This window comes from Pristis pectinata, chromosome 22 (genome assembly GCF_009764475.1).
Source record: "Pristis pectinata isolate sPriPec2 chromosome 22, sPriPec2.1.pri, whole genome shotgun sequence".
NCBI classification, from domain to species: Eukaryota; Metazoa; Chordata; class Chondrichthyes; order Rhinopristiformes; family Pristidae; genus Pristis; species Pristis pectinata.
The window spans coordinates 6,690,578-6,716,491 of record NC_067426.1 but is presented as its reverse complement, the minus strand read 5'-3'; the positions used below and the strand labels follow the sequence as shown (position 1 = coordinate 6,716,491).

At 43.5% G+C, this 25,914-nt stretch overlaps 1 protein-coding gene across 3 annotated transcripts in view; it reads left to right on the top strand.

The window, feature by feature from the left end:
* Positions 1-25,914, top strand: part of pacrg (PARK2 co-regulated) — a 247,086-nt gene that overhangs the window by 178,430 nt on the left and 42,742 nt on the right. For 2 of the 3 annotated variants that reach the window (XM_052036416.1, XM_052036415.1), the window contains exon 4: positions 2,135-2,284. The exons of the other annotated variant lie outside the window; for it this stretch is intronic. In XM_052036416.1, the coding sequence (XP_051892376.1) occupies positions 2,135-2,284 (150 nt within the window). The remainder of the gene's footprint in view (positions 1-2,134; positions 2,285-25,914) is intronic. 3 annotated transcript variants of the gene reach the window in all.

The window sequence follows — 25,914 nt, the reverse complement described above, 5'->3', positions numbered from 1 at the left end:
CCCTGAGTTGCGAACATCCAACCTACAGACACTATTACACACGAGTGAGCTCCCATAATATTATTAAATTCAAAAGTCTGACATACGTCCATCAGTTGGTTCCTACAAATGGCAGAAATAGTTCTATCCCCCTCTCTCTCTCTCTCGCAGCATTTTTAGTAATTGTTCTTTCAAATCAGTCTTATGTGCTTTTGATGCCGTTGATTACAAAACTGTGGAAGTATGGTTACCATATCGAATGATTTTTATGTATAGTCTGACTTACAGTCAAAATTGACACAGGCGTCTGTAAAAATGGAACCCTTTCATTACCCCAAGGACAGCTTGTAACCTTTCGGCACATTATTGAGATGTGGGAGGAGAATCTGAGTATCTGAGGTAAACGTGTGGTCAGAGGGGGAGCACGCCAACCCCACACAGACAGAACCTAGGTCACTGGAGGCATGAGGCAGGAACACTCACTGCCCAATTACAATTCACCCATTACCCCGTGTTCCTAACTTAGACTGGCTTCCAATTAAGTAACTTCTCAGTTTTACAACTCTTTTTTCAAATCCCTCAAACAGCCTGGTGGTCTTCAGACGTTGTAGGATATCCCCACTAACCCTTATAGGCTAATCCACACACTCCAGTGTTGACCTTTGATCATTCTGCTTTAGAGAACCAACCCTTCAGTGGCCAAAGCTCAATGCTTTGATATTCACCCTCTTGTCTCTTAGCCTGTCTTTTCTTCTATAAGACCTTCCCCTGCCCCAATGTATTCTTATGTAGTTTGATATCAAGTTCAGTTTGATAACGCCACTGGGATATTTCCCAATGATGAAGGTCAAAGACTCATAGAATCACACAGCATGGAAACAGGCCCTTCAGCCCAAATGGTCCATGCTGACTAAGGTTCCCATCTAAGCTAGTCCAATTTGCCCTCATTTGACCCATATCCTTCCAAACCTCTCCTATCCAAGAAATTTGTCCAAGCGTAATTTAAATGTTTTTAATGTACCTGCCTCAACCACTTCCTCTGGCAGCTCATTCCATATACACACCACCCCCTAGGTGAAAAAGTTGCCCCTCAGGTTCCTAATAAATCTCTTCCCTCTCACCCTAAACCTAAGCCCTCTAGTTCTTGATACCCCAACCCTGGGTAAAAGACTGTGCACATTCCCCCTATCTCTGCCCCTCATGATTTACACACCTCTATAATATCACTACTCATTCTCCTACACTCCAATGAATAAAGTCCCACCCTGTTCATCCTCTCTCCATAACTCGGTCCCTCAAGTCCCGGCAACATCCTCGTGAATCCCCTCTGCACTCTTTGCAGATTAATGGCATCTTCCCTATAGCAGGGTGACCAAAACTGAACACAGTATTCCAAAAGTAAGATAAGATATCTTTATTAGTCACATGTACATCGAAACACACAGTGAAATGCATCTTTGCATAGAGTGTTTTGGGGGCAGCCTGCAATTGTCACCACGTTTCTGGCGCCAAAATAGCATGCCCACGACTTCCTAACCCGTACGTCTTTGGAATGTGGGAGGAAACTGGAGCACCCGGAGGAAACCCACGCAGACTCGGGGAAAACGTACAAACTCCTTACAGACAGTGGCCGGAATTGACCCCAGGTTGCTGGCACTGTAAAGCGTTACGCTAACCGCTACACTACCGTGGCTTCACCAGCATCCTGTACAACTATTTGATAAACAACAATGCTGAGAAGGCTCATCAACTGAAGCAGAGTTGCCATTTCAGGTTGATGACCTGTTATCAGAGCCAAAATGCAATGAGGTGCTGTTACACTTGTAGAGTTTTACTAGGTTGATAGAAGATTGCCTGTTCTGTTGAATGGGTTAGACACTTGATTGGAAATGTGCCATTTATTGCTGTGAAAGACTGATAGACTTCCACATCCCTAAGGGTATAAGCAGCATGAAGGTAAAATAACAACAGAAAGCTTCAATGCTACATAAGCACACTGGACGGAGTAATAAGTCTTGCATGGCTAAAAGGAAGGGAAGGAAGGGAAGTCGAACACCAGGGATCTAAGTCTGCTCACGGCTAATGATATACCATCCTCTCAGCAGGAAGCATTTAATCAGCACACTAGCTCATAACCCTTTCCTGTCTTGTACAGATGCCCTGAACACTCGGAACAAGCATGTTATTTGTACCACACTGAAAATCCTGCAGCACCTTGTCGTATCAGGAGAGAGGGTGGGAGAGGCACTGGTTCCCTACTACCGACAAATATTGCCTATCCTCAACCTATTTAAAAACATGAATGGTAAGTGGCAGATGGGATCAACTCCTGAACCGTGATTCGCTTGGTGTATTTATTCATGTCTTTCTGCATCATCTGGTATCTGCAACATGAGAAAGTTAAAGGCATTTTTCAGAGTTCTGGGGCAATCAGAACAAAGTGTTTATGTCATTTTTTTCTGGTGAATGCTCTTGAGGTGAGCTACCTGGGTTAATCCAGCTTGATATGGAATGTACTCTTCACAGCTATCATATTGTATTACCAAGCAGAAAGAGGCCAATCAGCCCATTGAATTTGTGCCAGCAATTCAGTCCATTCCATTGCCTACCTTACAGTCTTGCAAATTTTTGTCTTCCAATATTTTTGTCTTCCAATTTTTGTCTTCCAATATTTTATCTATTTCTCTTTTGGAAGCCACAATAAATCTGTACCCATAACCCTTTCAGGGAATGCATACCAGGTCATATCCACTCACTGTCCAGAAATATTTTACATCATATCAGCACTAGATTTTTAATCTGTATGCTCTTCTCTTCAAACGTTCTGCTAATGGGGACAGTTTCTCTCTATTTATCCCTGCTAAGTCTGCCGAACTTTTGTCCCCCTCTCTCAGGTCTCCCCTTTGCTCCATTGAGAATGTTCCCATATTCTTCAGTCTGCGTTTGTAGCTGAAATCAGCAGGACCATTCTGGTGAATCTTTCTGTACCCTCTCTGGGCTTCCGTATCCTTCCCAAAGTAAGATGACCAGAATTTGATGCAGTGCTTTAGTTGTAGCCTGTTAACAAATATTGTGTACTCCAATTTCAGGTAACCCACACCCCTGTGTTCCTTTCCCACTCCCATTGGTCCAGCTACGTCCTCTGTTCACCTTTCCCATTTCTATCTGCGCATTACCCACACACCCATCCACCTGATTTCTTCTCCCTTGGTCTACCCTTCCTACCCCCTCCCCCATCTGGGTCCATCTGCTCATCACCACTCCCTTATCTGGCTCCACTTATCACCTTCTATCCTCTGTCTCTACCTTCCCCCTCCCCTCCACCTGAGTCCATCTGCCATTTTTTTCTCCTTATTTGTTTCCACCTATCACACACCAGCATCTGTCTCAAAAATCCCCCCTTCCCCACCCAGTTCCATCTGTCCATCATCTCCCACCTCGCCTGGTTCCACCTATCACCACCCTGCCCCTGCCTCACCCCTCCCTCTCACCACTTTATACTGACTATCTCCCCTCTCCAGTCTCAGTCCTGATGCAGGCTCATGACCCAAAACATCGACCTCTCCTTACCTCCACAGATGCCGACTGACCTGTCGAGTTCCTCCAGCAACTTTTTTTATTCAGATAACCTCCTTGTTTTCTGCCTCTATTTGTAAAACCTAGGACCACATATCATTTCCTTACTGATCTAACAACATGTTCTTAAAAGATTTACACATCCTAGTCTCTCTGTTACTGCTTTGTGTCTTGTTGAAAATTATTTCATGCAGTATTTTCCATCAACATTGTGGCAGTCAGACTTGTTACACATTGTCCGAGGATTCATATGGTACTTGCCCTGGCTTTTTCAAATAGCTAACCAATTATTTCCATGACATTGCTCGCACACAGACCCCTGGATTCTGTTTTTACCTTCAAAGAGCAAGAATGTAAGAAAGCCAAGAAATATGACAATTTTAATTCAACCCATCAAACCTATTCCGTTCTGGAATCATGTACAACCTCCCTAGATTTTGCCCAGCTGAGTATCTTGTGTGGTTGGGGAAAATTGAGAAAACTGTAGCTCATTATGCTCCAGACTTCCTTAAGTGTATCATTGGCGTTACAAATTACCAGTGGGTAATCCAAGCTGTCAAGGATGAAGAACACCCATTTGACATTTCCATGGGGCTAGTCACACTGGAATTCTGATGCAACGCCTGGTTTGCAATTACCTTCATCGTATCGTCAAGTTTGTTTTAAATCCCAGTAATATTTGTTTTCTAAGGAAGTGACTGCCTTGGCCATAGATAATTACGTGAGGGTTTGATGCATGGTTTACCGTACACAGGAGTAAATTCGCTGCTAGCCATTTCTGCTTAGACTGATAAAATATATCCTGATATCCAATGACAGACTGTTTATAGCACATTATGCTACAGACTTCCTTAAACGTCCCATTAGTGTTACAAATTAGCCAATAGGATTCAAGCTGTCAAGAATGAAGAAGACCCTCCGCTTATTCTAAACCCCGGAGATAGGGAATTTCCCATCCTATGGACTAAACCTGCCGCACTATAATGAATACACATGGATACAGACTGCTTTATAAATGCATTCAGGATTGAGGCTTTGAGAGTATATATAGAAAATAGAACACGATGCTGAATTAAACTAAATCTCTTCTGCCTGCACATGATCCATATCCTACCATTCCCTCTATATTCATCTGTCTATCTAACAGCCTCTTCTATGCCACTATCGTATCTGCTTCCAGCAATACCCCTGGCAGCCTGTTCCAGGCACCCACCACTCTCTGTGTAAAAAACTTGTCCCGCACATTTCCTTTAAACTTTTCCCCCTCACCTTAATATATGCCCTCTAGTATTAGACATTTCAACCCGGGGAAAAAGATACCAGCTCTCTATCTATGCCTCTCATAATCCTATAAACCTCTATCCAATCTCCTCTCAGCCTCCTTCGCTCCAGAGAAAACAATCCAAGTTTGTCCAACCTCTCCTTAAAGCTCATACCCTATAATCCAGGCAGCATCCTGATAAACCCCTTGTGTACTCTCTCCAAAACCTCCACATCCTTCCTGTAATGGGGCAACCAGAAATACACACAATACTCTTATGCAGTTGGAGTCCATGATCATTTCAAAGTTAATAAAGGCATTTTAAGTTTGGATACTTAGCTTTAATGAAAGCACAGGTTAATTTTAAAGATATGTGTTTGGTACCCAAGTGGTGTGGTAAAACTTACTTTAAATGGGCTGCAAATCTACAATGCTGTACACTTCCAATGGGCTTTACAAAATTACCATCTCTTATCATGGATAGCTTTATGTTATGCTCGTCTTGCTTTCATGTATTGAACTTCACAATCAAAGCATACCTCTAGGTTAATCATTCCCTGAACTTCTGAGCATTCTCTCAGTTTTGAGATGTCTCACTGACTTTGATGGCTGCGGGGAACATCGCACATGCATCATTTGGCTTTTATGGAAACTATCGATGATTAAGTGGAAGCTTGCTGTAGAGTGTGCATGTTTGAAACACAGCAAGATCAGAATCACCATCGACTTGGCACATATGTTTGTCTTGATGCTGTTTGAACCTCCCTAAGTAAAGTGACTGCGGTGAGTTCAAAGTTGACACCAACATCAATAAAAGCAAGGGAATCTAATGCCAGCCTGTCACATAATGTGATTGAGTAGTTGACAGTAAGTTATTCCTGTTTTAAATTCAGCTTCAGATGATCAGACTTAAGTCCTACTTATGAGCTAATCTGCATCTGTAGGCCTCTGACAAGGAAATGCCACCTTCTGTGTAAAATTTGTATTTGATGGATTTATATATAATGTTAAAAAAGTGAGATTGAATGATCTCTGTAGTCAATTCAAGCAACTGCTCCATGGAAAATCACTTTGCATCCTCTTACACAGAGATAGATGAAAGGATTCTGAGATTCTACTTAACCTGCTGATTATAATGGCCTGTGCATCAAAAATCTCACAATAGAATGGCAGTTTGTCATAGAACCAAAGAAATTTGCAGCACAGGAGGTTATTTGCCCATCATGTCCAGGGAAGTCAAAGACCTATTGAGACTGATCCCATTTCCCAGCTCTCAGTCCATTGCCCTGTACGTTACAGCTTATTAAGAGATTGAGGTGTATTTTTTCAATGCAGTGGGGGTCTCTACTTTAACTAGTCACAATTCCCCCTTAATCCTTTCATTACCTTAAATCTATAGGTCCTGGCTACTCTTCTCATGGGTAAGGAAAACAAGCCCTCTCTTTCCAATCTGTCTTGGACTTTTATATGTTTCATACACCCGAAATACATCTACTCTCAGCCTCCTCTGTTCTAAAGAGAAACCCTTGCCAAACAACTGTTCTCATAACCACACTTCTTCAGAGGTGACACCCACTCCTCTGCACCCCCTCCAGTGTGATCACATCTTCCTGTAGTGTGGTGCTCTGAACTGAGACCTAATTATGCTTTCTGCTTTTCAGTGTGGTCTCCCTGCCCCAGTAAAAGCAAGAGTCCCGTAGGCCTTCTTACGTACCTGTCCTGCCATTGTCAAGAATCTGTGGACGTTCTCCTTGAAGCTGTTCTGTTCCTCTCTGTAAGCTTGTTTTTGCTAAAAACAGAAAATAGAGCAGATAATCAGTAGGTCAAGCAGTGAAAAAACAAGCAACACACAAGATGCTGGAGGAACTCAATGGGTCAAGCAGTATCTATGGAGGGAAATGGACAGTCAATGTTTCGGGTCAGGACCCTTCACCTGGACTGAAAGATAGAGGGGAGACGGCCGGTACAAAGAGGTGGAGGGAAGGGGTGGAGCAAGAGCTGGCAGGTGATAGGTGGATTCAGGTGAGGGAGGGTGATAGGTAGATAAAAATTACAGAGAAGATGATGGGTGAAGAGGACAAAAGGAATGTCTGTGATAGGATGGAGACTGAGAGTCCGGGAGATAAAAATGGTGTTGGTGCCATCTAAGAAAGGGCGAATAAATGCTTGTGACTGGAGCTGAGCTGTCTGGAGGAGTGGAAGGTGGAGTGAGATAAATCAGGGCCACAGAGAGAGAAAACATCTTATTGGAAGTGAGAGTTGGAAAACACAGGAGCCGCTGTATTCTGAAATAAAAGAGAATGATGGAATAAGTCGACAGATTGAGTACCATGTGACTGGCTGATGAACTTACATAAGTTTTGGCACAAACAGGAAAGGCTGGATATCTGAAATAGTTGAATTCAGTGTTAGGTCTGAAGTGCTGCGATGTATCCAATGCACCTGAATAAAAGATGAGCTGCAGTTCTTCAACCATTCCCCTCTGCAGTGGAGAAATCACAGATAGGCTGGGTGACTACTTGGCAGAACACCTTTGTTCAGTCTGCTAGTATGAGCCTGGGCTTCCAGTTGCCTGTCTCTTTAATTTTCCACCCCACTCCCACACTGACCTCGCTATCTTGAGGCTCCTACACTGTTCCAACAAGACCCAACGCAAGCTTGAGTAGCGGCATCTCATCTTCTGCCTGGGCTTATTGCAGCCTTCATGACTCAATATTGAATTTAACAATTGGACATCTTCAAGAGGAGATGCCTCAAGAAAGCGGCATCCGTCACTAAGGACCCTCACCATCCGGGACACGCCCTCTTCTCATTACTGCCATCGGGGAGGAGGTACAGGAGCCTGAAGACCCACACTCAACGATTCAGGAACAGCTTCTTCCCCTCCGCCATCAGATTTCTTAACGGTCCATGAACACTGCCTCATGATTCTTTCTAATTTATTTAATTATTTTTGTGATTTATAGTAACTTTATGTCTTTGCTTTGTACTACTGCCTCAAAACAATAAATTTCACATCATATAAGTCACTGATAAAAATCTGATTCTGATTTCCTGGATAAGATAAGATGAGTTGGAGCTAGCCATTTTCTGAGGTAAAGGTCAACCGCCTTGAATATTAACCCAGTTTATCTCTCTCCGCAGATGCTGCCTGATCTGCTGAGCACTTCCAACATTCTCTTGGTTTCAGTTTTCCAGCAGCTGCTGTGGTTCTGTATCTCGTAATTCCTGCTCCGTTTGTGTTGCTTCTCTCTACTGCCTTAACTCCTCATCCTCTGCTTACTCCTTGGCCAGACAGATCCACGCTGGTTAAAACACTATATTGCTGGAAGAATTCAGCAGGCCAGGCAGCATCCTGACCTGAAACGTTGACCGCCTGCTTTTCTCCACGGATGCTGCCTGGCCTGCTGTGTTCCTCCAGCATCATCGTGTTTTTCATCTAGATTCCAGCATCTGCAGTCCTTTGTTTCTCTGCTCTGGTTAAGGTGCATTCACCACCCTCTCTTTTGCAGCACCTACACTGTTGTGTCACCTGGATAATCTTGGTCTCCACCCAATCAAAGACACTTCTTCTGTTCACTTCATGCACCCCCCCCCTCCCCACATAATAAAAGAGTTCTAATGAAAGGTCATTGATCTGAAACATTAACTCTATTCCTCTCTCCACAGATGCTGCTTGACTTGCTGAGTACCCCCAGTATTTTTCACTTATATTTGTTAAACCATGCCATGGGTCTCATTCATCTCTCAGTCAACATCAGTAAAACTAATTAATTGGTCATAATCATATTTTTGTCTGTGGAATCTTGCTGTACACAAATAGCTACTGTGATTCCGACATTATAACTACAATCACACCTTAGCAAAGGACCTCCTAGGCCATAAAGTGCTCTGGGAAGTCCTGAGCTTGTGAAAGGTGCTAAATGAATGCAACTCTTTTATTTTATTCTTGCATCCCACGTCTCCATCTCTTTCTATTTTTTTTCCCTGAGGCAAAGCCCTACGTGACCTCTCCCCTTGGTTTCTTTTACTTCTTACGGAGGTTCCGATGTCTGAGAGGAGCCTATTGTGAGGTGCTCTGGGCACAACTTGCAAGAGGAATTGAGCTGAGACTGGCTTTGAACAGGCCAACATAATGGCACTGGATCAGGAGCTCCAATTCTCGACAAATACTCCTTCCACCAAATATGGTACCACAAGCATCAATGGTCTATTCAAACTAACAAGAACATTTTAATCAGATCATGGTCTGTCCATTGCTTTCTGTACAATGTACTCTCAGAGATCAATGTATGGGAGGGCAAAGTTAATTAAAACTATTCACATTCTTCACTTGCAACCCTCATTAATTCCCATTAATTTGCTGATCAGTTTGCATTGACTTGTCAACCTTTTGTGGTTCCTCACAACTTGATGTTTATTTTTGTATGTTTAGGAGGTTCTGTTTCAACTGCACAACCCCCACCAGCCCCCAACCCCCACCCCCTCAAGTTCCTTCCCATCAGAGTTCTGCTTTCTTGAGGTTGTAACTTAAGCCATTTTAATAAAAACAGAAGCGTTCATCTAGTTGTAAAGTCACAACAGCTCCCAAGTTGATTCTGGACAGAAATTTTTAAACTTGAAATACACTGGGACCAAATGCCAGAAATGATTGTAAAGATGGAGCCCACTGCAAATGGGATACATTCTCCATAAAGCATGTAGATGTTGTTTATCTTTAAGTGCTTAGAGATAGGGAATTTGAAAAGTTATAAAACTAATCTTTCTGGAACAAAGAGGCAACTTTTTTAAACTAGAAATTGAATCTATTCATCATTAAAACAATGATGGGATATGTCTCAAATCCATTCCAGTATAGGAAATGTTTGGAAGTACACAGTCACAAAGCAGCCATAAAATTCAGACATGCAGTTTTTGTTTATAAAGGACTATTTGCACCAAGTTAATTTTATTTGTTATTTAAAATCCAAGTTACAAAATGTAACAGCCTGGAAATTCATCCCCCAGTCAGTTGCACTCAGTATTACATATAATAGCATCGGCAGTTGTACATCACTTCTGAAATTTTGTTCCATTGGCTTTAAAATCAACAAAGACCTGTCTCAGGTAAGTGCTCAGCTGAGCTTTTGACTGAATATCCACTTCTTTACCAAGACTTCTACTTGCAGCTCTGAAGTATTGCTTGCTTCTGCTCCTGAACCCAGGTTAGCTGCTGCTAAAATCCTCAGCCGTGCTTTTGTTTCGGTTCCATCTATTACAGTGCTCTTTCAGTCGCCTCTATTTATCCATCCTTTGTAAACCTGAGCTCCTCCAAAATACTGCTGGCCACATGACTCACCCCACAAAGTTCTAGATTCACCAACCTACACTATCATCTGGACTGCCATCCTGGTCAGCAGATCCCACCATGGTCTCCCCCCTCCAAACCCACCCCATTCCTGCCATTTCCTAAACTCCTATAGTCCTACAATCATCCAACTCCAAACCTGCCTCTTGTGCTTTCCCAATTTCAATTGCCTGCTTCTGATATTGGTTTTGTCTTGGTTTATTATTGTCACATGTACCGAGATACAGTGAAAATTTTTGTTTTGCCTGCCATCCAGATGGACCATTCCATACATAAGTACATCGAGGTAGTAAAAAGAAAACACAACGCAGAATATAGTGTTGCAGTTACACAGAAAGTGCAGTGCAGGTAGACAAATAAGGTGCAAGGGTCACGACGAGGTAAATTGAGAGTTCAGGAGTTCAAGGTTCATCTTTTCAGCCCATTCACGCATCTGATAACAGTGGGATAGAAGCTCTCCTTAAATCTGGTGGTTGGTGATCTCAGGCTTTTGTATCTTCTGCCTAATGGGAGAGGAGAGAAGAGAGATTCACTGGGGTGGGAGGGGTCTTTGATTATGTTGGCTGATTTACAAGGCAGCGGGAAGTGTAGACAGGGTCAATAGAGGGGAAGCTGGTTTATTTGATGGACTGGGCTGTGTTCACAACTCTCTGTCTTGTCTCTGCCTTGGGCAGAGTTGTTTCCTTACCAAGTTCTGATGCATTCGGATATAAAAATTGGTAAGAGTCATGCCAAATTTCCTTAGCTGAGGAAGTAGAGGCGTTGGTGTGCTCTCTTTACTGTAGTGTCCATGTGGCTGGACCAGGACAAATTATTGGTGATATTTACACCCTGGACACTAAACTCTAAAATTCCCTCCCTAAATCTCTCCACCTCTCCCTTTTCCTATAAGTCCCTCTTTAAAACTTACCTTTTTGACCATGATTTTAGACACCATTGACCATTAATATTTTGCCTGATAACTGTCCTGCAGACTGCGTCTCAGGAGGTTCTGTGATGTTAAAGAGCAGTATATGATTACCATTCAAGTGCTGGGCAGCATGAAATGCTGTTCAATCTGAGGAACAGATGGAAATACTCTACAGAACAGCATATCCCTTATTTTTAAATATATTCCTCGACAAATACCAAAGCATATCATGTAAATGTTATTCTATTGCTATTTTGCAGACCGCCTAAATTATCATAGTGACTACAGGGGAAAAAAATGCTTTCTTCTTTGAAGATTCATTAACAGGACACAAACATCATTGGCATGACCGGCATTGATTGTCTATCCCTAATCCCCCCCCTGAACTGAGAGGCAATTAAAAGTCAACCACATTGGTGGGTCTGGAGTTACCTCTGGCCAGATTGGGTAAGGATAACAGGTTTTCTTCCCAGATGATTGTTACAACAATGTGGCAGTTTCTTAGCGGTCATTACTCAGCCATTTTTTTTTCCAATTCCAGATGTTTTTAAATTTAATTATTTGAATTTACTTTCCCCATGGTGGGATTTGAAATCTTGACTCTGGATTAATGGTCTATAATGCTGGTTGCTAATGCAACAAGTGGCTGCACGGGCTACTGCACCTCACTGGCTGACAGGTTATAGAGCGTATTGGAATGTTCATGGGTTATAGGTGGCATGGACAACAGTGCGGGCATTTAGTTCAAGATTTCAAGGTCAGGAACGTGCTCTCTGCCCAGTTGATGAGTTTGGTCAATGGGTAAATCCCTCTGTGCGATTAGTGGATGGAGAGTGGGGCTTTCCACATTGCTGCTCCTTCTGGGGATTTCAGATGTAGCCAACCAACAAGAGGAATGAACCGGGGAAGAGGAAACAGACTCTATTTGCTCATCTGCTTTGAATGGAGTAGAATTTCACCAGACAGCAGGAATGACTAACTCGGAATGTTCAAAGCAAATCCATTCATCAAATGCCTTCTGTCTATAGCACCATAAATAACGTGCTCTCAATCCAGTTCATGAGGAATGTCAAATGCTTTAAACACACAGCCTAATGTATCTGTGGGATTATCAAGTTGCACCAGTATTTCCATTTTATCTTGAACCACATTTCAGCTTTCGTTGCAAAATAGTTGGGCATTTAATAAAGTCTGCAAAGGGAAATAGATTGGGCTGTATACTATTGATGTGAAAAACTGAAGCAGGTCTCTCTGCCAAATACTGAAGATTTTATTATACACAGTGGCTGAGGTGGGACTGCTACTGGAGTGATGACAGAGTGACAGAGCTCTCTTGCTTCTCAGACTCCAGTTAGTTTTGCAGTGATGTCTCTGATTTAGTACTGGTGCCATGACCTGTCACCTGATGTTGTCACACAGGAAAATACCACGTTCGGCTCTATAAATCGTTCTGCCTGGAATGCAAGTGGCGGATAGATGGAGATGAGGCACAAAGGGGAAAGAGATGAACAAAGACAGTCGCATTAAAAATAGCAATGGGTGACTGTTAATCATGGCATCCCTGTCAATATTCTGCAAAGAAAGAAAAGCTACAAGACAAAAAGGAAGAAATATATATTGCATTATAAAATTATGAGGCACAGATAGGGAATATAGTCAGAATCTTTTTCCCAGAGTAGAAATGTCAAATACTGGAGGACGTGCGTTTAAGGGGAGAGGGGGAAAATTTAAAGGAGAATGTGTGGGGCAAGTTTTTTTACACAGAGAGTGGTGGGTGCCTGGAATGTGCTGCCAGGGGCTAGGGGTAGTGGTGGAATCAGATGTGATAGTGGTGTTTAAAAGGTTTGTAGGTAGGCACATGAATATGCAGGGAATGGAGGGATATGGATCATGTGCAGGCAGAAGAGAGTTAGTTTAATTTGGCATCGTGTTCGGCACAGACATCATTGGCTGAAGAGCTTGTTCCTGTGCTGTACTGTTCTATGTTCTATAATTGGAGCAATAGGAAAGATAGAGTGGAGAAACACTTGCATTTATATATCGGCTTTCATGACATCTCACAGCATTCTACAGCCACTGAAGTATTGTCACAGCTGCAATATAGAAAACGCAGCAGCCGATATCTTCATCACACAATCCTGAGGATATCAACCCTCAACTATTCTTTCTTGGTGATTTGGATTAAAGGAAAAATATTGTCCAGGATATTTAGAATAACTTTCATTCTCATGCACAAACAGTATCGTGGGTTCTTTTACATCCACAGACAGGGCCTTGGTTTAAATTCTCATTGAAAGACTGCAAGTCTACAGTTCAGCAGTCTTTCAGGTTAGAATTTAAACCAAAGCCCTGTTTGTGGATGTGTCAAATACTGAAGATTTTATTATCATAAGATCATAAGATATAGGAGCAGAATTAGGCCATAGAGCCCATCGAGTCTGCTCTGCCATTCAATCGTGGCTGATTTTTTTTCAACCCCATTATCCTGCCTTCTCCCCTAACCCTTAATCCCCTTACCAATCAAGAACCTATCAATCTCTGCCTCAAATACACCCAATGACTTGGCCTCCACAGCCCTCTGTGGCAACGAATTCCACAGATTCACCACCCTCTGGCTGAAGAAATTCCTATTCATCTCAGTTTTAGAGACATCTTTTATTCAGAGGCTGTGCCCTCGGATCCTGGACTCTCCTACTGATGGAAACATCTTCTCTACTTCAATTCTATCCAGGACTTTCAGTATACAGTAGGCTTCAATGAGATCCCCCCCTCATCCTTCTGAGCTCCTTCGAGTACAGGCCCAGAGACATCAAACGCTCCTCATACGTTAAGCCTTTCATTCCTGGGATCATTCCTGTGAACCCCCTCTGGACTATCTCCAGGGCCAGCACATCTTTCTTTAGATACAGGGCTCAAAATTGCTCACCATATTCTAAATGTGGCCTGATCAATGCCTTATAAAGCCTCAGCAGTACATCCTTGCTTTTATGTTCTAGTCCTCTCGAAATGAATGCCAACATTGCATTTGCCTTCTTTGCCTTCTCTCCCATCAGGCAGAAGATACAGGAGCCTGAGGGCACATTTCACCAGGCTCAAGGTCAGCTTCTATCCCACGATGATAAGACTATTGAATGGTTCCCTTATATGATGAGATGGACTCTTGACCTCACAATCCACCTTGTTCGACCTTGCACCATATTGTCTACCTGCAATGCACTTCCCTGTAGCTGTGACACTTTACTCTGTATTCTGTTATTGTTTTTACCACCTCAATGCACTCTGTACTGACTCAATGTAACTGCACTGTGTAATGAATTGACCTGTACGAACTGTATGCAAGACAAGTTTTTCACTGTACCTCAGTACAAGTGACAATAATAAACCAATACCAATAATATCGGCAGTGGCAGAGATGAGACTGCTACTGGCTAATTTTTGCCCTCAACTCTCTGGGCTTGATGCTACATCTCTGACTTCTAGGTAAGAATCTGACTAATTAAGTCATGGCTGTTCAGAATCTGATGGATTGGCATCTTTTATTGATGCTGCCCATTATTGTATGTTGTGTGTGTACAAATCAGAAACTGCACAACTGAAAATATTGGCACATTCACTTCAATCAGGACTACTGTGTTACAAAAACTGGATTCAGGGCTTGGAAGGAGCGGGAAGGTGAGACGTGGGCACCATATCCAAGTTCTAACAGGAGCAGTACTGTAGCAACTGGCTGTGATGGCTATGCTTAACTTGCGGCAGAATCCAATCAGAAAGGATGGCGAATGGTTTGTGAGAGAAACATAACCCGAAGAAACGAGAGTGGCAGACCATGGTCTGGAACTAAGATGCTGTGGTATCACAGGCACAGAGCATCATATAAGCAGCATACACAAGAAAAACATAAGTTAAGCATAAATTTTACACAATTTTTACAAGAAAGAATACAATTAGAACAAAAAAAAAGTCAATTGTAATGCAAAGTGGTCAAAGTGGTCACAGTGTTGCTAATCTGTAGTTATTAGGGTTGTGCCGGTTGGTTCAAGAACTGAATGGTTGAAGGGAAGTAGCTGTTCATGAACCTGGTGGTGTGGGACTTCAGGCTTCTGTGCCTCCTGCCTGATGGTAGCTGCGAGAAGATGGCATGGCCCGGATGGTGGGGATCTTTGATGATAGACGTTGCCTTCTTGAGGCAGTGTCTCCTGTAGAAACTACCGATGGTGGGGATGGATGTGCCTGTGATGTATTAGGCTGAGTCCACTCCTCTCTGCAGCTTCTTACATTCTTGCACATTCCAATTGCTGTACCAGACCATGATGCAACTGGTCAGGATGCTTTCAACAGTACATCTGTAGAAATTTGTTAGAGTGTTCAGTGACAAGACGAACCTCAAGAAGATGGTAGCTTGCCTTCTAGAACTGAAGGTAGATGTTCTGCCACTAAATGAGCAGTTGAGCAGTTAAAAGTCAACAACATTATTGTGGGCCTTGAGACATAGAGGGGCCAGAACAGTGCAAGCACCAGATTTCCTTTGAAAGATATTCATGCATCAGACGGATTTTTCCAACTATCCAATAGTTTCACGATCACCATTACTCATACCAGCAGCAGTTTAATTGACTAAATGTAATTCCCTAAATGCCTTGAGGGGGATTTAAGCTCTTGTCATAGAGTCATAGTGTCAAAGTGTCATAGAGTCATACAGCACAGAAACAGGACTTTCGGCTCAACTGGTCCATGCAGTCTAAGATTCCCATCTAAGCAAGTCTCTTTTGCCTGCATTTGGCCCATATCCCCCTAAACCTTTCCTATCCACATACCTGTCCAAGTACCTTTTAAATGTTGTTAATGTACCTGCTTCAACCACATATGTTTTATATACTGACCACCCTCTGGGTGAAAAAGTTGCCCCACAGGTTCCTATTAAATCTCTCCCCTCTCACCTTAAACGTATACCCTCTTACGTCTTATTGCACTGCACTTTCTCTGTAGCTGTGACACTTTACTCTGTACTGTTATTGTTTCTACCTGTACTACCTCAATGCCCTCTGTACTAACTCAATGTAACTGCACTGTGTAATGAATGGACCTGTATGATCGGTTTGCAAAACAAGTTTTTCACTGTACCTCGGTACAAGTGACAATAATAAACCAATACCAATACCAATAATTCTTGATTCCCCAACCCTGGGAAAAAGACTAGAATGCTTTCACACTATCTATGCCTCCTCATGATTTTATACACCTCGATAAGATCACCCCTCATTCTCCTACACTCCAATGAATAAAGTCCTAACCTATTCAACCAGGTTATTGATCCGGGCTCTTAAGCTGTTAGTCTATGGCGGCTGCCGTGCAATAAAGTCTGTTTAAAAATGTTCTATTTTTTTCCATGAGGCTGGAATTAAGAGACATCACCTGCTACTCTAAGATTTAAAGTCTTGTGATGACTCTTGGCCAATTAGTTTCCAGAAAATGAGGCACAGGAGTAAGAAATGATGGTTAGCGGGCAATAACATTTGTCCTAAATGGACTGTTGGTCAAGTCACTTGGATACCTGAGCCCAGCACCAACTGCAGTCAGTCCAGTCTTGGAAAGGGCTCCTGAAACAACTGTTTGCCTCCCCAGCTGGATGTCCAAGGGGCCAACATCTAGTTTGGATATGAAGACTTCAGCTTTTCCAATGGGATGAGAAGGACACGCCTTGGGAATCTCCAACCTGAATGAGCTCAACATTGATTTCTCTAACTTCTGGTAACCCCTCCCCCTCTTTTTCTTCCCTCCCCACTCCTTTGTCTTCCCTTATTCCTGTGGCTCCCTTCCCCTGCCTTGATGACCTGCCCATCTCCTCTCCTCCCCTCCTCTATCCTTTATTCCATGATCCAATGCCCTCTCCTACTGGATTCCTCCTCCTTCAGCCTTTTGCCTCTTCTATCACCTCTCAGCTTATTACGTCTCCCCCCCCCCGACCTACCTTCCCCCCTCTCACCTGGACTCACCTATCACCTGAACTCACCTGCCTGCATGTGCTCCTCCCCCTCCCCCCATCTTCTTATTCTGGCTTCTGCCCTCTTCCTTTCCAGTCCTGATGAAGGGTTTCGGCCCGAAACATCGACTGTTTATTCCCCTCCATAGATGCTGCCTGACCCGCTGAGTTCCTCCAGCACTTTTTATGTATTCCTACAGGATTGCAGTCTTTCCCTCTGTCCATTGAACCAAGGCTAATGAGTCTGTTTCAACAATTTTCTCATGCTCTAGAGTTTTTGGTGGACTTATGAATTCATTGTCAGTAACAAAATCAATTCTGTTGCCTAGAAATTAAAGTTCACCCTCTATTGGTGAGTTAATCATGTTTTGAGCCTTGCACTAGCATCCAATCAGACTTTCCAAATGATCAGGCAGAACAAGTTGAAATTAGCACCATGAGGATTTACACACTGAATCCTGTGCTAAAGTGGGACCTACACGGTTTCTGTCAGGAACCGTGTGCAGAGCTTGTAGCTGCCACATCATTTGCCAAACCAACCACTTGGGAGGCTGGTCAGACTTTAAAGAACCTTCTTCCATGGCATTCACAGACCAGCTGCGTCGCAGGCTGCCGTAAGGGTGAGGGAAAGCTCAGGAGAGGGGGAAGCAGCATGTTTGACCACCCTCCGCACGGTCCAGTGGGCTGATTGAGTCCTGTACATTGAGGTCCATTGTACAGAGGGACATAGTGTAGAAATACTGGATGACTGAGGGAGCTCACTGTGTATCTACTAAGCAATGATAATTGAGGCTGGCAGATGCTGGGAGTGAAATATCGATGTCACACTGGAAGCATTTCAATTCACATCTTGTTGCCAATTTGCTGCTGGGTTACCTCCTTGTTCTTTTGTGCTTAATAAATGAATGTTGTGTTACTTTATCTTTTTTATTCATTCAAGGGACGTGGATTTTGCAGGCTGAGCCAGGATTTAATTGTCTATCCTTAACCACCCTTGCGAAGGTGGTAGTGAGCTGCCTTCTCGAACCGCTGCAGTCCTTGAGGAGTGGGTACATCCACACTGCTGTTAGGGAGGGAGTTCCAGGATTTTGACCCAGCGACGGTGAAGGAACGGCGATATATTTCCAAGTCAGGATGGTGTGTGACTTGGAGGGCAACTTCTAGGTAATGGTGTCCCCATGCTTTTGCTCCCCTTGTCCTTCTCGCTGGTAGAGGTGGTGGGTTTGGAAGGTGCTGTCTAAGGAGTCCTGGTGAGTTGCTGCAGTGCATCCTGTAGATGGTACAAAACTGCTGCTACTCCGCATCAGTTGTGGAGTGAGTGAATGGTTTGTGGATGGTGCCCGTCAAGCGGGCTACTACGTCCTGGATGGTGTCGAGCTTCTTGAGTGTTGTTGAAGCTGCGCTCACCCAGGCAAGTGGGGAGTGTTCCCTCACGTTCCTGACCTGAGCCTTGTAGATGGTGGACAGGCTTTGGGGAGTTAGCAGGTGAGTGGCTCCCCACAGGATTCCCGGGTGACCTGCTCTTGAAGCCACACTGTGTACTTGGCTATTCCAGTTCATTTTCTGGTCAATGGTAAAACCCGGGATATTGATAGTGGAGGATTCAGTGATCGTAATGCCATTGAATGCCAGAGAGTGATAGCTGGATTTTCTCTTGTTGGATATCGTCATTGCACCAACTTAGTTTAGTAATTGCAGGATTGGCATAGCACGCAAGATGAGCTGGTTCACTGCATAACTGATGCCACATAAATGTTAGTTGCGGGAACACACATAGAACTACCTGGGCCTTTCACAATGGATGCCAAGAAATCCAGGGATGACTGTTAGTGTAATCTAACCAAAAACCACTCTTACGCACAGACTAAAATATCTTTGTACATGGTTAAAGGAGTGACTTAGCGGCTTCTGAAATGATGTTAAAGTTTTATCCACAGCAAGGCTGCATTTGGAATACTATGATCAATTTTAGTTTCCATATTGCAGGCAAGCTGGTGACTTGTTGCCAAGGAGACCTTTAATTATGAAGCACTGGACATCAGCTGTCTGGAGAAGTGGAGAATAGTGAGCATTTGTTGGAAGTCTTTGAACAGTACATGGGGTATGCCGGATTTCTGGTCAGGTTAGCTGAAAATGAAGAACCTCAAAAAGAAATAAAAAATTCACACCTCTTTTTCTCAGTGACAAGGTGACCAAATAAAAGACGGATATAATAGGGTTCAGACGAGGACTGGATTAAATTGCACTGACTGCGATATGACTATGTCACAATTGAGATTTGGAATTCAAACACAGAGTCTATGCCAGTGGGAAGTTCTCATAATCCACTCCCCTTTTGGATGTTTCTCTGAGTTTGCATTTTCCTGTATATAATACTTACGCATCAAGCAAAAGATTAGGAAACTTGTTGATCTTTGAGTACCATCCTATACTTCAAGATAAGATAAGATAAGATCTTTATTAATCACATGTACATTGAAACACACAGTGAAATGCATCTTTTGTGTAGAGTGTTCTGGGGCAGCCCGCAAGCGTCGCCACGCTTCTGGCACCAACATAGCATGCCCACAACTTCCTAACCTGTACGTCTTTGGAATGTGGGAGGAAACCGGAGCATCCGGAAGAAACCCACGCAGACACGGGGAGAATGTACAAACTCCTTACAGATAGCGGCCGGAATTGAACCCGGGTCGCTGGCGCTGTAAAGCGTTACGCTAACCGCTACACTACCGCTGTAAAATATGCAAAGCACATTTAATATTTATATTCTCTGGGGATTTTTTTTAACTCCTGCCAGTTTGCACAGGAATGCAATTAACTATTCCAGAAATACCTGCTTTGATTCTCCTCTTCGAACCAGAGTTGTTTCTTTAAACCTTTTGTAGTTTTTGTTTCCATAATCCTATAATGTGGGTGCTATTTCCAGACTGCTTGCTTTTAGCAAACAAATCAAAGTGCATTACAGAAGAGTTTTAAAAGCAAAAAAAATCTTTATGTCATGTGATTTTAAAACACAGGCTTGTTAATCGTGCACTATCTTTAATCATTGATTGTCAAAGTCCAGTTCTTACATCTCGTGAGAGGCTGTTTGATGCAATATTTCTGGGCTTTTTTTGAGTTTGTTCAGGGATGTGAATGTTACTGGCAAGACCAGCTTAAAGGTATCCTCAATACTGTAGAATTAATAGACTTGTTTAGCCATTTCATTGGGAAGTTGAGAGTCGACCACATTTCTGTGCATCTGTTGGCCAGTCTATGTAAACACCGCTTGACTTCCATTCCTGAAGGATTTTAGTGAGGCAGAAGGAATTTTACAATCAGCACCGTTACTGATACTATTCATCAGTTTAAATACATTACATGCATTTAAATACAGATTTATTTAATTAACTGAAGTTAAACTACATAGTAGCCATGGTGGGATTTGAACTTGTTTATGCAGATCATTAGCAAGGTCTTTAGAATACAATAAACGGTCTGTAATCACTGTGCTAATATGGAATACCACAATTGCTCTACCAAATGTAGATTCTGTCAATACTTATCTCCAGTATTCAAAAAGGAGCAGTGAGCAGTGCTATACTACGAATGGTGTACAAACAACTGCAGTGATCAGAATTGTAGAGAACATTCTAGCCTTCAACTCTGACTCCTTGGAGTCTGTAGTTAAAGATGTGTTAGGTTTCTTAAAGAAACCTTATAGTTTCTTAAAGAAACCTTATAGTTTCTTAATGATGTTATTATAAGTTATCTCAGATAAAGCAAGAAAATGTCCATCCAGATAGATTTGTAAGGAGCAACAAACAATCTGCTGGAAGAGCTCAGCAGGTTGAGCAGCATCTGAGGGGGAAGGGAATTGTCGATGTTTCAGGTCGAAACCCTGCATCAGGACTGAAGAGGGAAGATAGCTGGTATAAAGCGGGGAGAGGGGAAGTGGTGAGACAGGGGCCAGAGGTGATTGGTGGACTGAGAGGGGGGAGTGGGTTGAAGGAAGATGACCAGATTGAGCCAGGTAGGGGAGGGGGAGGGGTGGAGTTGGGAGACATGATAGATGGAGGCAGGCAATTAAAAAAAAGGGGAAGATAGAGCCAGAAGGAGGAGTTTGGTATTGGTATTGGTTTATTATTGTCACTTGTACCAAGGTACAGTGAAAAACTTGTCTTGCATACGGTTCGTACAGATCAATTCATTACCCATTGCATTGAGGTAGTACAGGGTAAAATCAATAACAGAATACAGAGTAAAGTGTCACAGCTACAGGTAAGTGCATTGCAGGTAGACAATAAGGTGCAAGGTCATAACAAGATAGATTGTGAGGTCACGAGTCCATCTCATCGTATAAGGGAACCGTTCAATAGTCTTATCACAGTGGGATAGAAGCTGTCCCTGAGCCTGGTCGTATGTGCTCTCAGGCTCCTGTATCTTCTGCCTGATGAGAGACAGGATAAGAGAGGATGACTCGGGTGGTGGGGTTATGCTGGCTGCTTCACCAAGGCAGTGAGAGGTATAGACAGAGTCCGTGGAGGGGAGGCTGGTTTCTGTGATGTGCTGGGCTGTGTCCACAACTCTCTGCAGTTTCTTGCGGTCCTGGGCAGAGCAGTTGCCGTACCAAGCCGTGATGCATCCAGATAGGATGCTTTCTGTGGTGCCTCGATAGGAGGGAGAAGGTGGAGGCAGCTGCTGGAGAATGAGAAAGGGAACTATTAGGGGAGAGATGAAAGGCGAATGGAACTAGGACCAGATGGGGCAGGTGGGGAAAGATGGTGGGGTGAAACCGTATGGGCTGTAGGTGGATGGAACCAGGAGCAGAAGGGGGGACAGAAATGGGAGGTGGTGCTGGAGGGGAGGGTTGTGGGAATGGGGACAAAAATGGGTGGATTGGGGCAGGATGGGGAGGGGGGGGTGGTAGAACTGGAGGTGAAGGCGACCAGAAATTGGAAAAACTCAGTGTTCATTCCAATGAGTTGTGATCTATCCAAGCGGAATATCAGGTGCTCTTTCTCTAGTTGTCATTGGGCCTCACCCTGGCACTGGAGAAGGCCAAGGACAGGCAGATCGGTGTAGAAATGGGAATGGGAAGGGGAATTGAAATGGCCTGCAGCGGGGAGCTCAGGATAGCCATTGCGGACGGAGTGCAGTTGCCCTGTGAATCAGTCGCCCAGTCTGCACTTGATCTTGCTGATGTAGAGGAGGCCACATCAGGAGCACCAAATGCAGTAGATGAGGTTGGAGGAGGTGCACGTGATTCTCTGCCTCACCTGGAAGGACTGTTTAGGTCCCTGGATGGTGGTGAGGGATGAGGTGTAGGGACAAGTGTGGCAACATCCTGCAGTTTCAGGACTAAGTGCCAGGGGTCAGGGAGGGGTGGGGTGGGGAGGGATGAGTGGACCAGTGAGTCACGGAGGGAGTGATCCCTGCGGAAGGTGGAGAGGGGTGGGGAGGAGAAGATGTGGCTGGTGGTGGGGTCCTGTTGCAGCTGCTGGAAGTGGTGAAGGTGATGTGCTGGTTGGGTGAAAGGTCAGGACTAGAGGAACTTGATCTCTATTCTGTCTGGAGGGAGGTTGGGTGAGGGCAGAAGTCCAAGAAATTGAGTAAATTCGAGAGAGGTCTCCATCAACCACAGTAGAAGAGAAGCCAGGTTTCCTTCCACTCCCCCCTCCCTCTCTCTCTCTCTCTCCTTCTGATCCCCCATTCTTTATCGTACTAGGGGTCCATTCAACAGCCTTATAACAGCAGGACAGAAACTGTCCTTGAGCCTGGTGGTACATATTCTCAAGCTTTTGTATCTTCTGCCCAATGGAAGGAGGGAGAAGAGAGAGTGGCCAGGGTGTGAGGGGCCTTTGATTATGTTGGCTGCTTTCCCGAGGCAGTGGAAAATGTAGACAGAGTCAATGGAGGGGAGGCTGGTTTCTGTGACAGACTAGGCTGTGTTCACAACTTTCTCCAATTTCTTACGGTGTTGGGCAGAGCAGTTGCCATACCAAGCTGGGATGCATCCGAGTAGGATGCTTGCAATGGTACATTTATAAAAATTGGTGAGAGTCATCAGAGACATGCTGAATTTCTTTAGCTTTCTGAGAAGGTAGAAGTGCTGGGGAAGCTGTCTGCCTTGAAGCAAAAGGTTTGAGAGGATAAGATAAGATAAGATAAGATTTCTTTATTAGTCACATGTACATTGAAACACACAGTGAAATGCATCTTTTGCGTAGAGTGTTCTGGGGGCAGCCTGCAAATGTCGCCACGCTTCCGGTGCCAACATAGCACGCCCACAACTTCCTAACCCGCATGTCTTGGGAATGTGGGAGGAAACCGGAGCACCTGGAGGAAACCCACGCAGACATGGGGAGAACGTACAAACTTACAGACAGTGGCAGGAATTGAACCGGGGTTGCTGGCGCTGTAATAGCGTTACGCTAACCGCTCCACTACCGTGACTTATGATCTGGGCTTCGCTAACTTGACTTACAAAAGTGATGCTTGAGGGAGGAATAATATGCAAGGTTATGGAGAAAGAGTGAAAGAATGGGAGTAATGAGATCGTTCTACTAGGGGCTGGTATACACTTGATGGGCGGAATGGCATCCTCCTGTGCCATAATAATCCTGTAGTTCAGCGTAACGTCAAAATTCAGGGATTGGAGGTACAAAATGGAATTCTGTCTGAAAAACTTGGAACAGTGTGCATTTGGGGAGAAAATGAACCCATGATTTTAAATCATTGATTATATAAAGTGACTCACTTGCATCACAGTGGAAGCAACGACACAGTCTCTAACAGAGAAGTATTTTCCTCCCAGCCGAGGTGGCCTCACAGCTCCTCTTCCGCTTCTCAGTAATGCACTACTCTGCTGTACATAAAGTCAATTTATTCAATGTGACTCTGTCTGGGTCTGAGAAGCTGCAGTTACTTTTCAAAAAGAATTATCTGTAATGAATGGCATCATTTGTATTTAGTTTTTAATGATGTATGTTGAAAGTGATTTGTATTTCAGTGAACGGATTTATATACATACTTGAATAAGTGAGGGTGTGGGCTTTAGCCTGGGGCATTCTCTGCAACACCCAGCATTTCAAGCTTCTGAAGAATGCCTCTCTAGTACTCATGAAAGAGACCTTCAGTTCTTGCATTTAGAAGCTAATCTCAAGGTTGCAAGGAGCATGGCCCTAGTATGTCAAAAGTGGTGTGTGATCTAATTTCTCAGTCCTCCCTATTGTCTGCCACCTCTTCATGGCATTTGCATTTTGCATGCAATTGAATTTGTGAGGTACTGTAAAATTTATGAGGATATTTATAACAGACTACTTCATGGGTAGAAACCATCACCTAGTTCCATTGATAGCAGCAGACAATTCATCATTCTTCTACCCTGTAACATTAACTGTTTAAATTCTAAATGAATTCTACATTTTTTGGCACATTAGTTTACAATACGAACTGTTTGTAAAACTCAGTAAGTTCTGACTTTGAAATTCGCAATCAGTGGTACAATCAGAATGGGCCAAAGGATACGATGTTTCAAAGGAATTAAAGAACTTTCAGTAATCACTCCTGGTTAATCAACACTTAAATTAAAAAAGAATTCTCATCTTCATTAATTTGATTCAGCCTCACTCTTTCCCAGATTCAAGGCAGAGAAGCCTTCAGCCTTCAAATTCTGGAACACCCTTCCTAAACATCACCACCTCTCTATCTTTCTCTTTAAAATTCTCCTTAAAACCTACCTCTTTGTTCCATGCTTTCAGTCAACTGATAGTACCTCATGTCTCACTGTCAGCATTTGTTCAGCAATGCTCCTGTGAAATACTTGGAATGTTTAGCTGCCTTAACCGTACTATATAAATTAAGTTGTCATCCAGCAGAAAGTGTTTATGAAATAAGGGTGACACTTGCAGGACGTGCACTCTACTTACAAGATGCTCAGTGGATTACTTTGTCTCAGTCACAGCTCAGTGGGTAGCCTACATAGCTCTGAGTCATAAACCTCTAGGTCTTTCTCCGAAAACCTGAGTACAAGATCTAAACCCATTCTCCAACGCAATACTGAGGCAGTCCTCTATTGCTTGTTGAAAGAGATTCTGCCGTTACTGACAGAAGTTGTCTGGTAAAGGTGCTATCTACGACCTGCACATGAAACTGACAACAAGTTGGCAAAGTGATGAAAATTAAAGGGTGCCCACTGGGACCTATATGTTTTTTCCCACCATCTCTGCAAGACTCATTTATCTATGCTTGCAAGCATCACTGCCCACACAGATGTACATAAAAATCCCATGATACTACTTTGAAGTGGAGAAGTATTTGACTAATGTTACTGTTCAGTCAACAATACTAACACTGAATAGCTCAGGTTTACTGAAGGGAAAACTACTACTTTTGTCACATTACCCCGTGTGACTGGCAGCAACTTTAGGATTTCTGCTATGTGCTTATGTGAACCCAAAATCCAAGTCGAGTTTATTGTCATCTGCACAAGTCCATGTGTGCACAGGTGCAATGAAAAACTTACTTGCAGCAGCATCACAGGCACATAGCATCAGATAAGCAGCATTCACAAGAAAAACATCAATTAAACATAAATTATACTCAATTTTTTACAAGAAAGTACACAATTAGAACAAAAAAACACAAAGTTCATTTTAGTGCAAAGTGATCAAAGTGGTCATAGTGTTGCTAAACTGTAGTGATTAGATTTGTGCTGGTTGGTTCAAGAACGGAATGGTTGAAGGGAAGTAGCTGTTCATGAACCTGGTGGTGTGGGACTTCAGGCTTCTGTACCTCCTGCCTGATGGTAGCTGTGAGAAGATGGCATGGCATGGACGGTGGGGATCTTTGACGATGGACGATGCCTTCTTGAGGCAGCG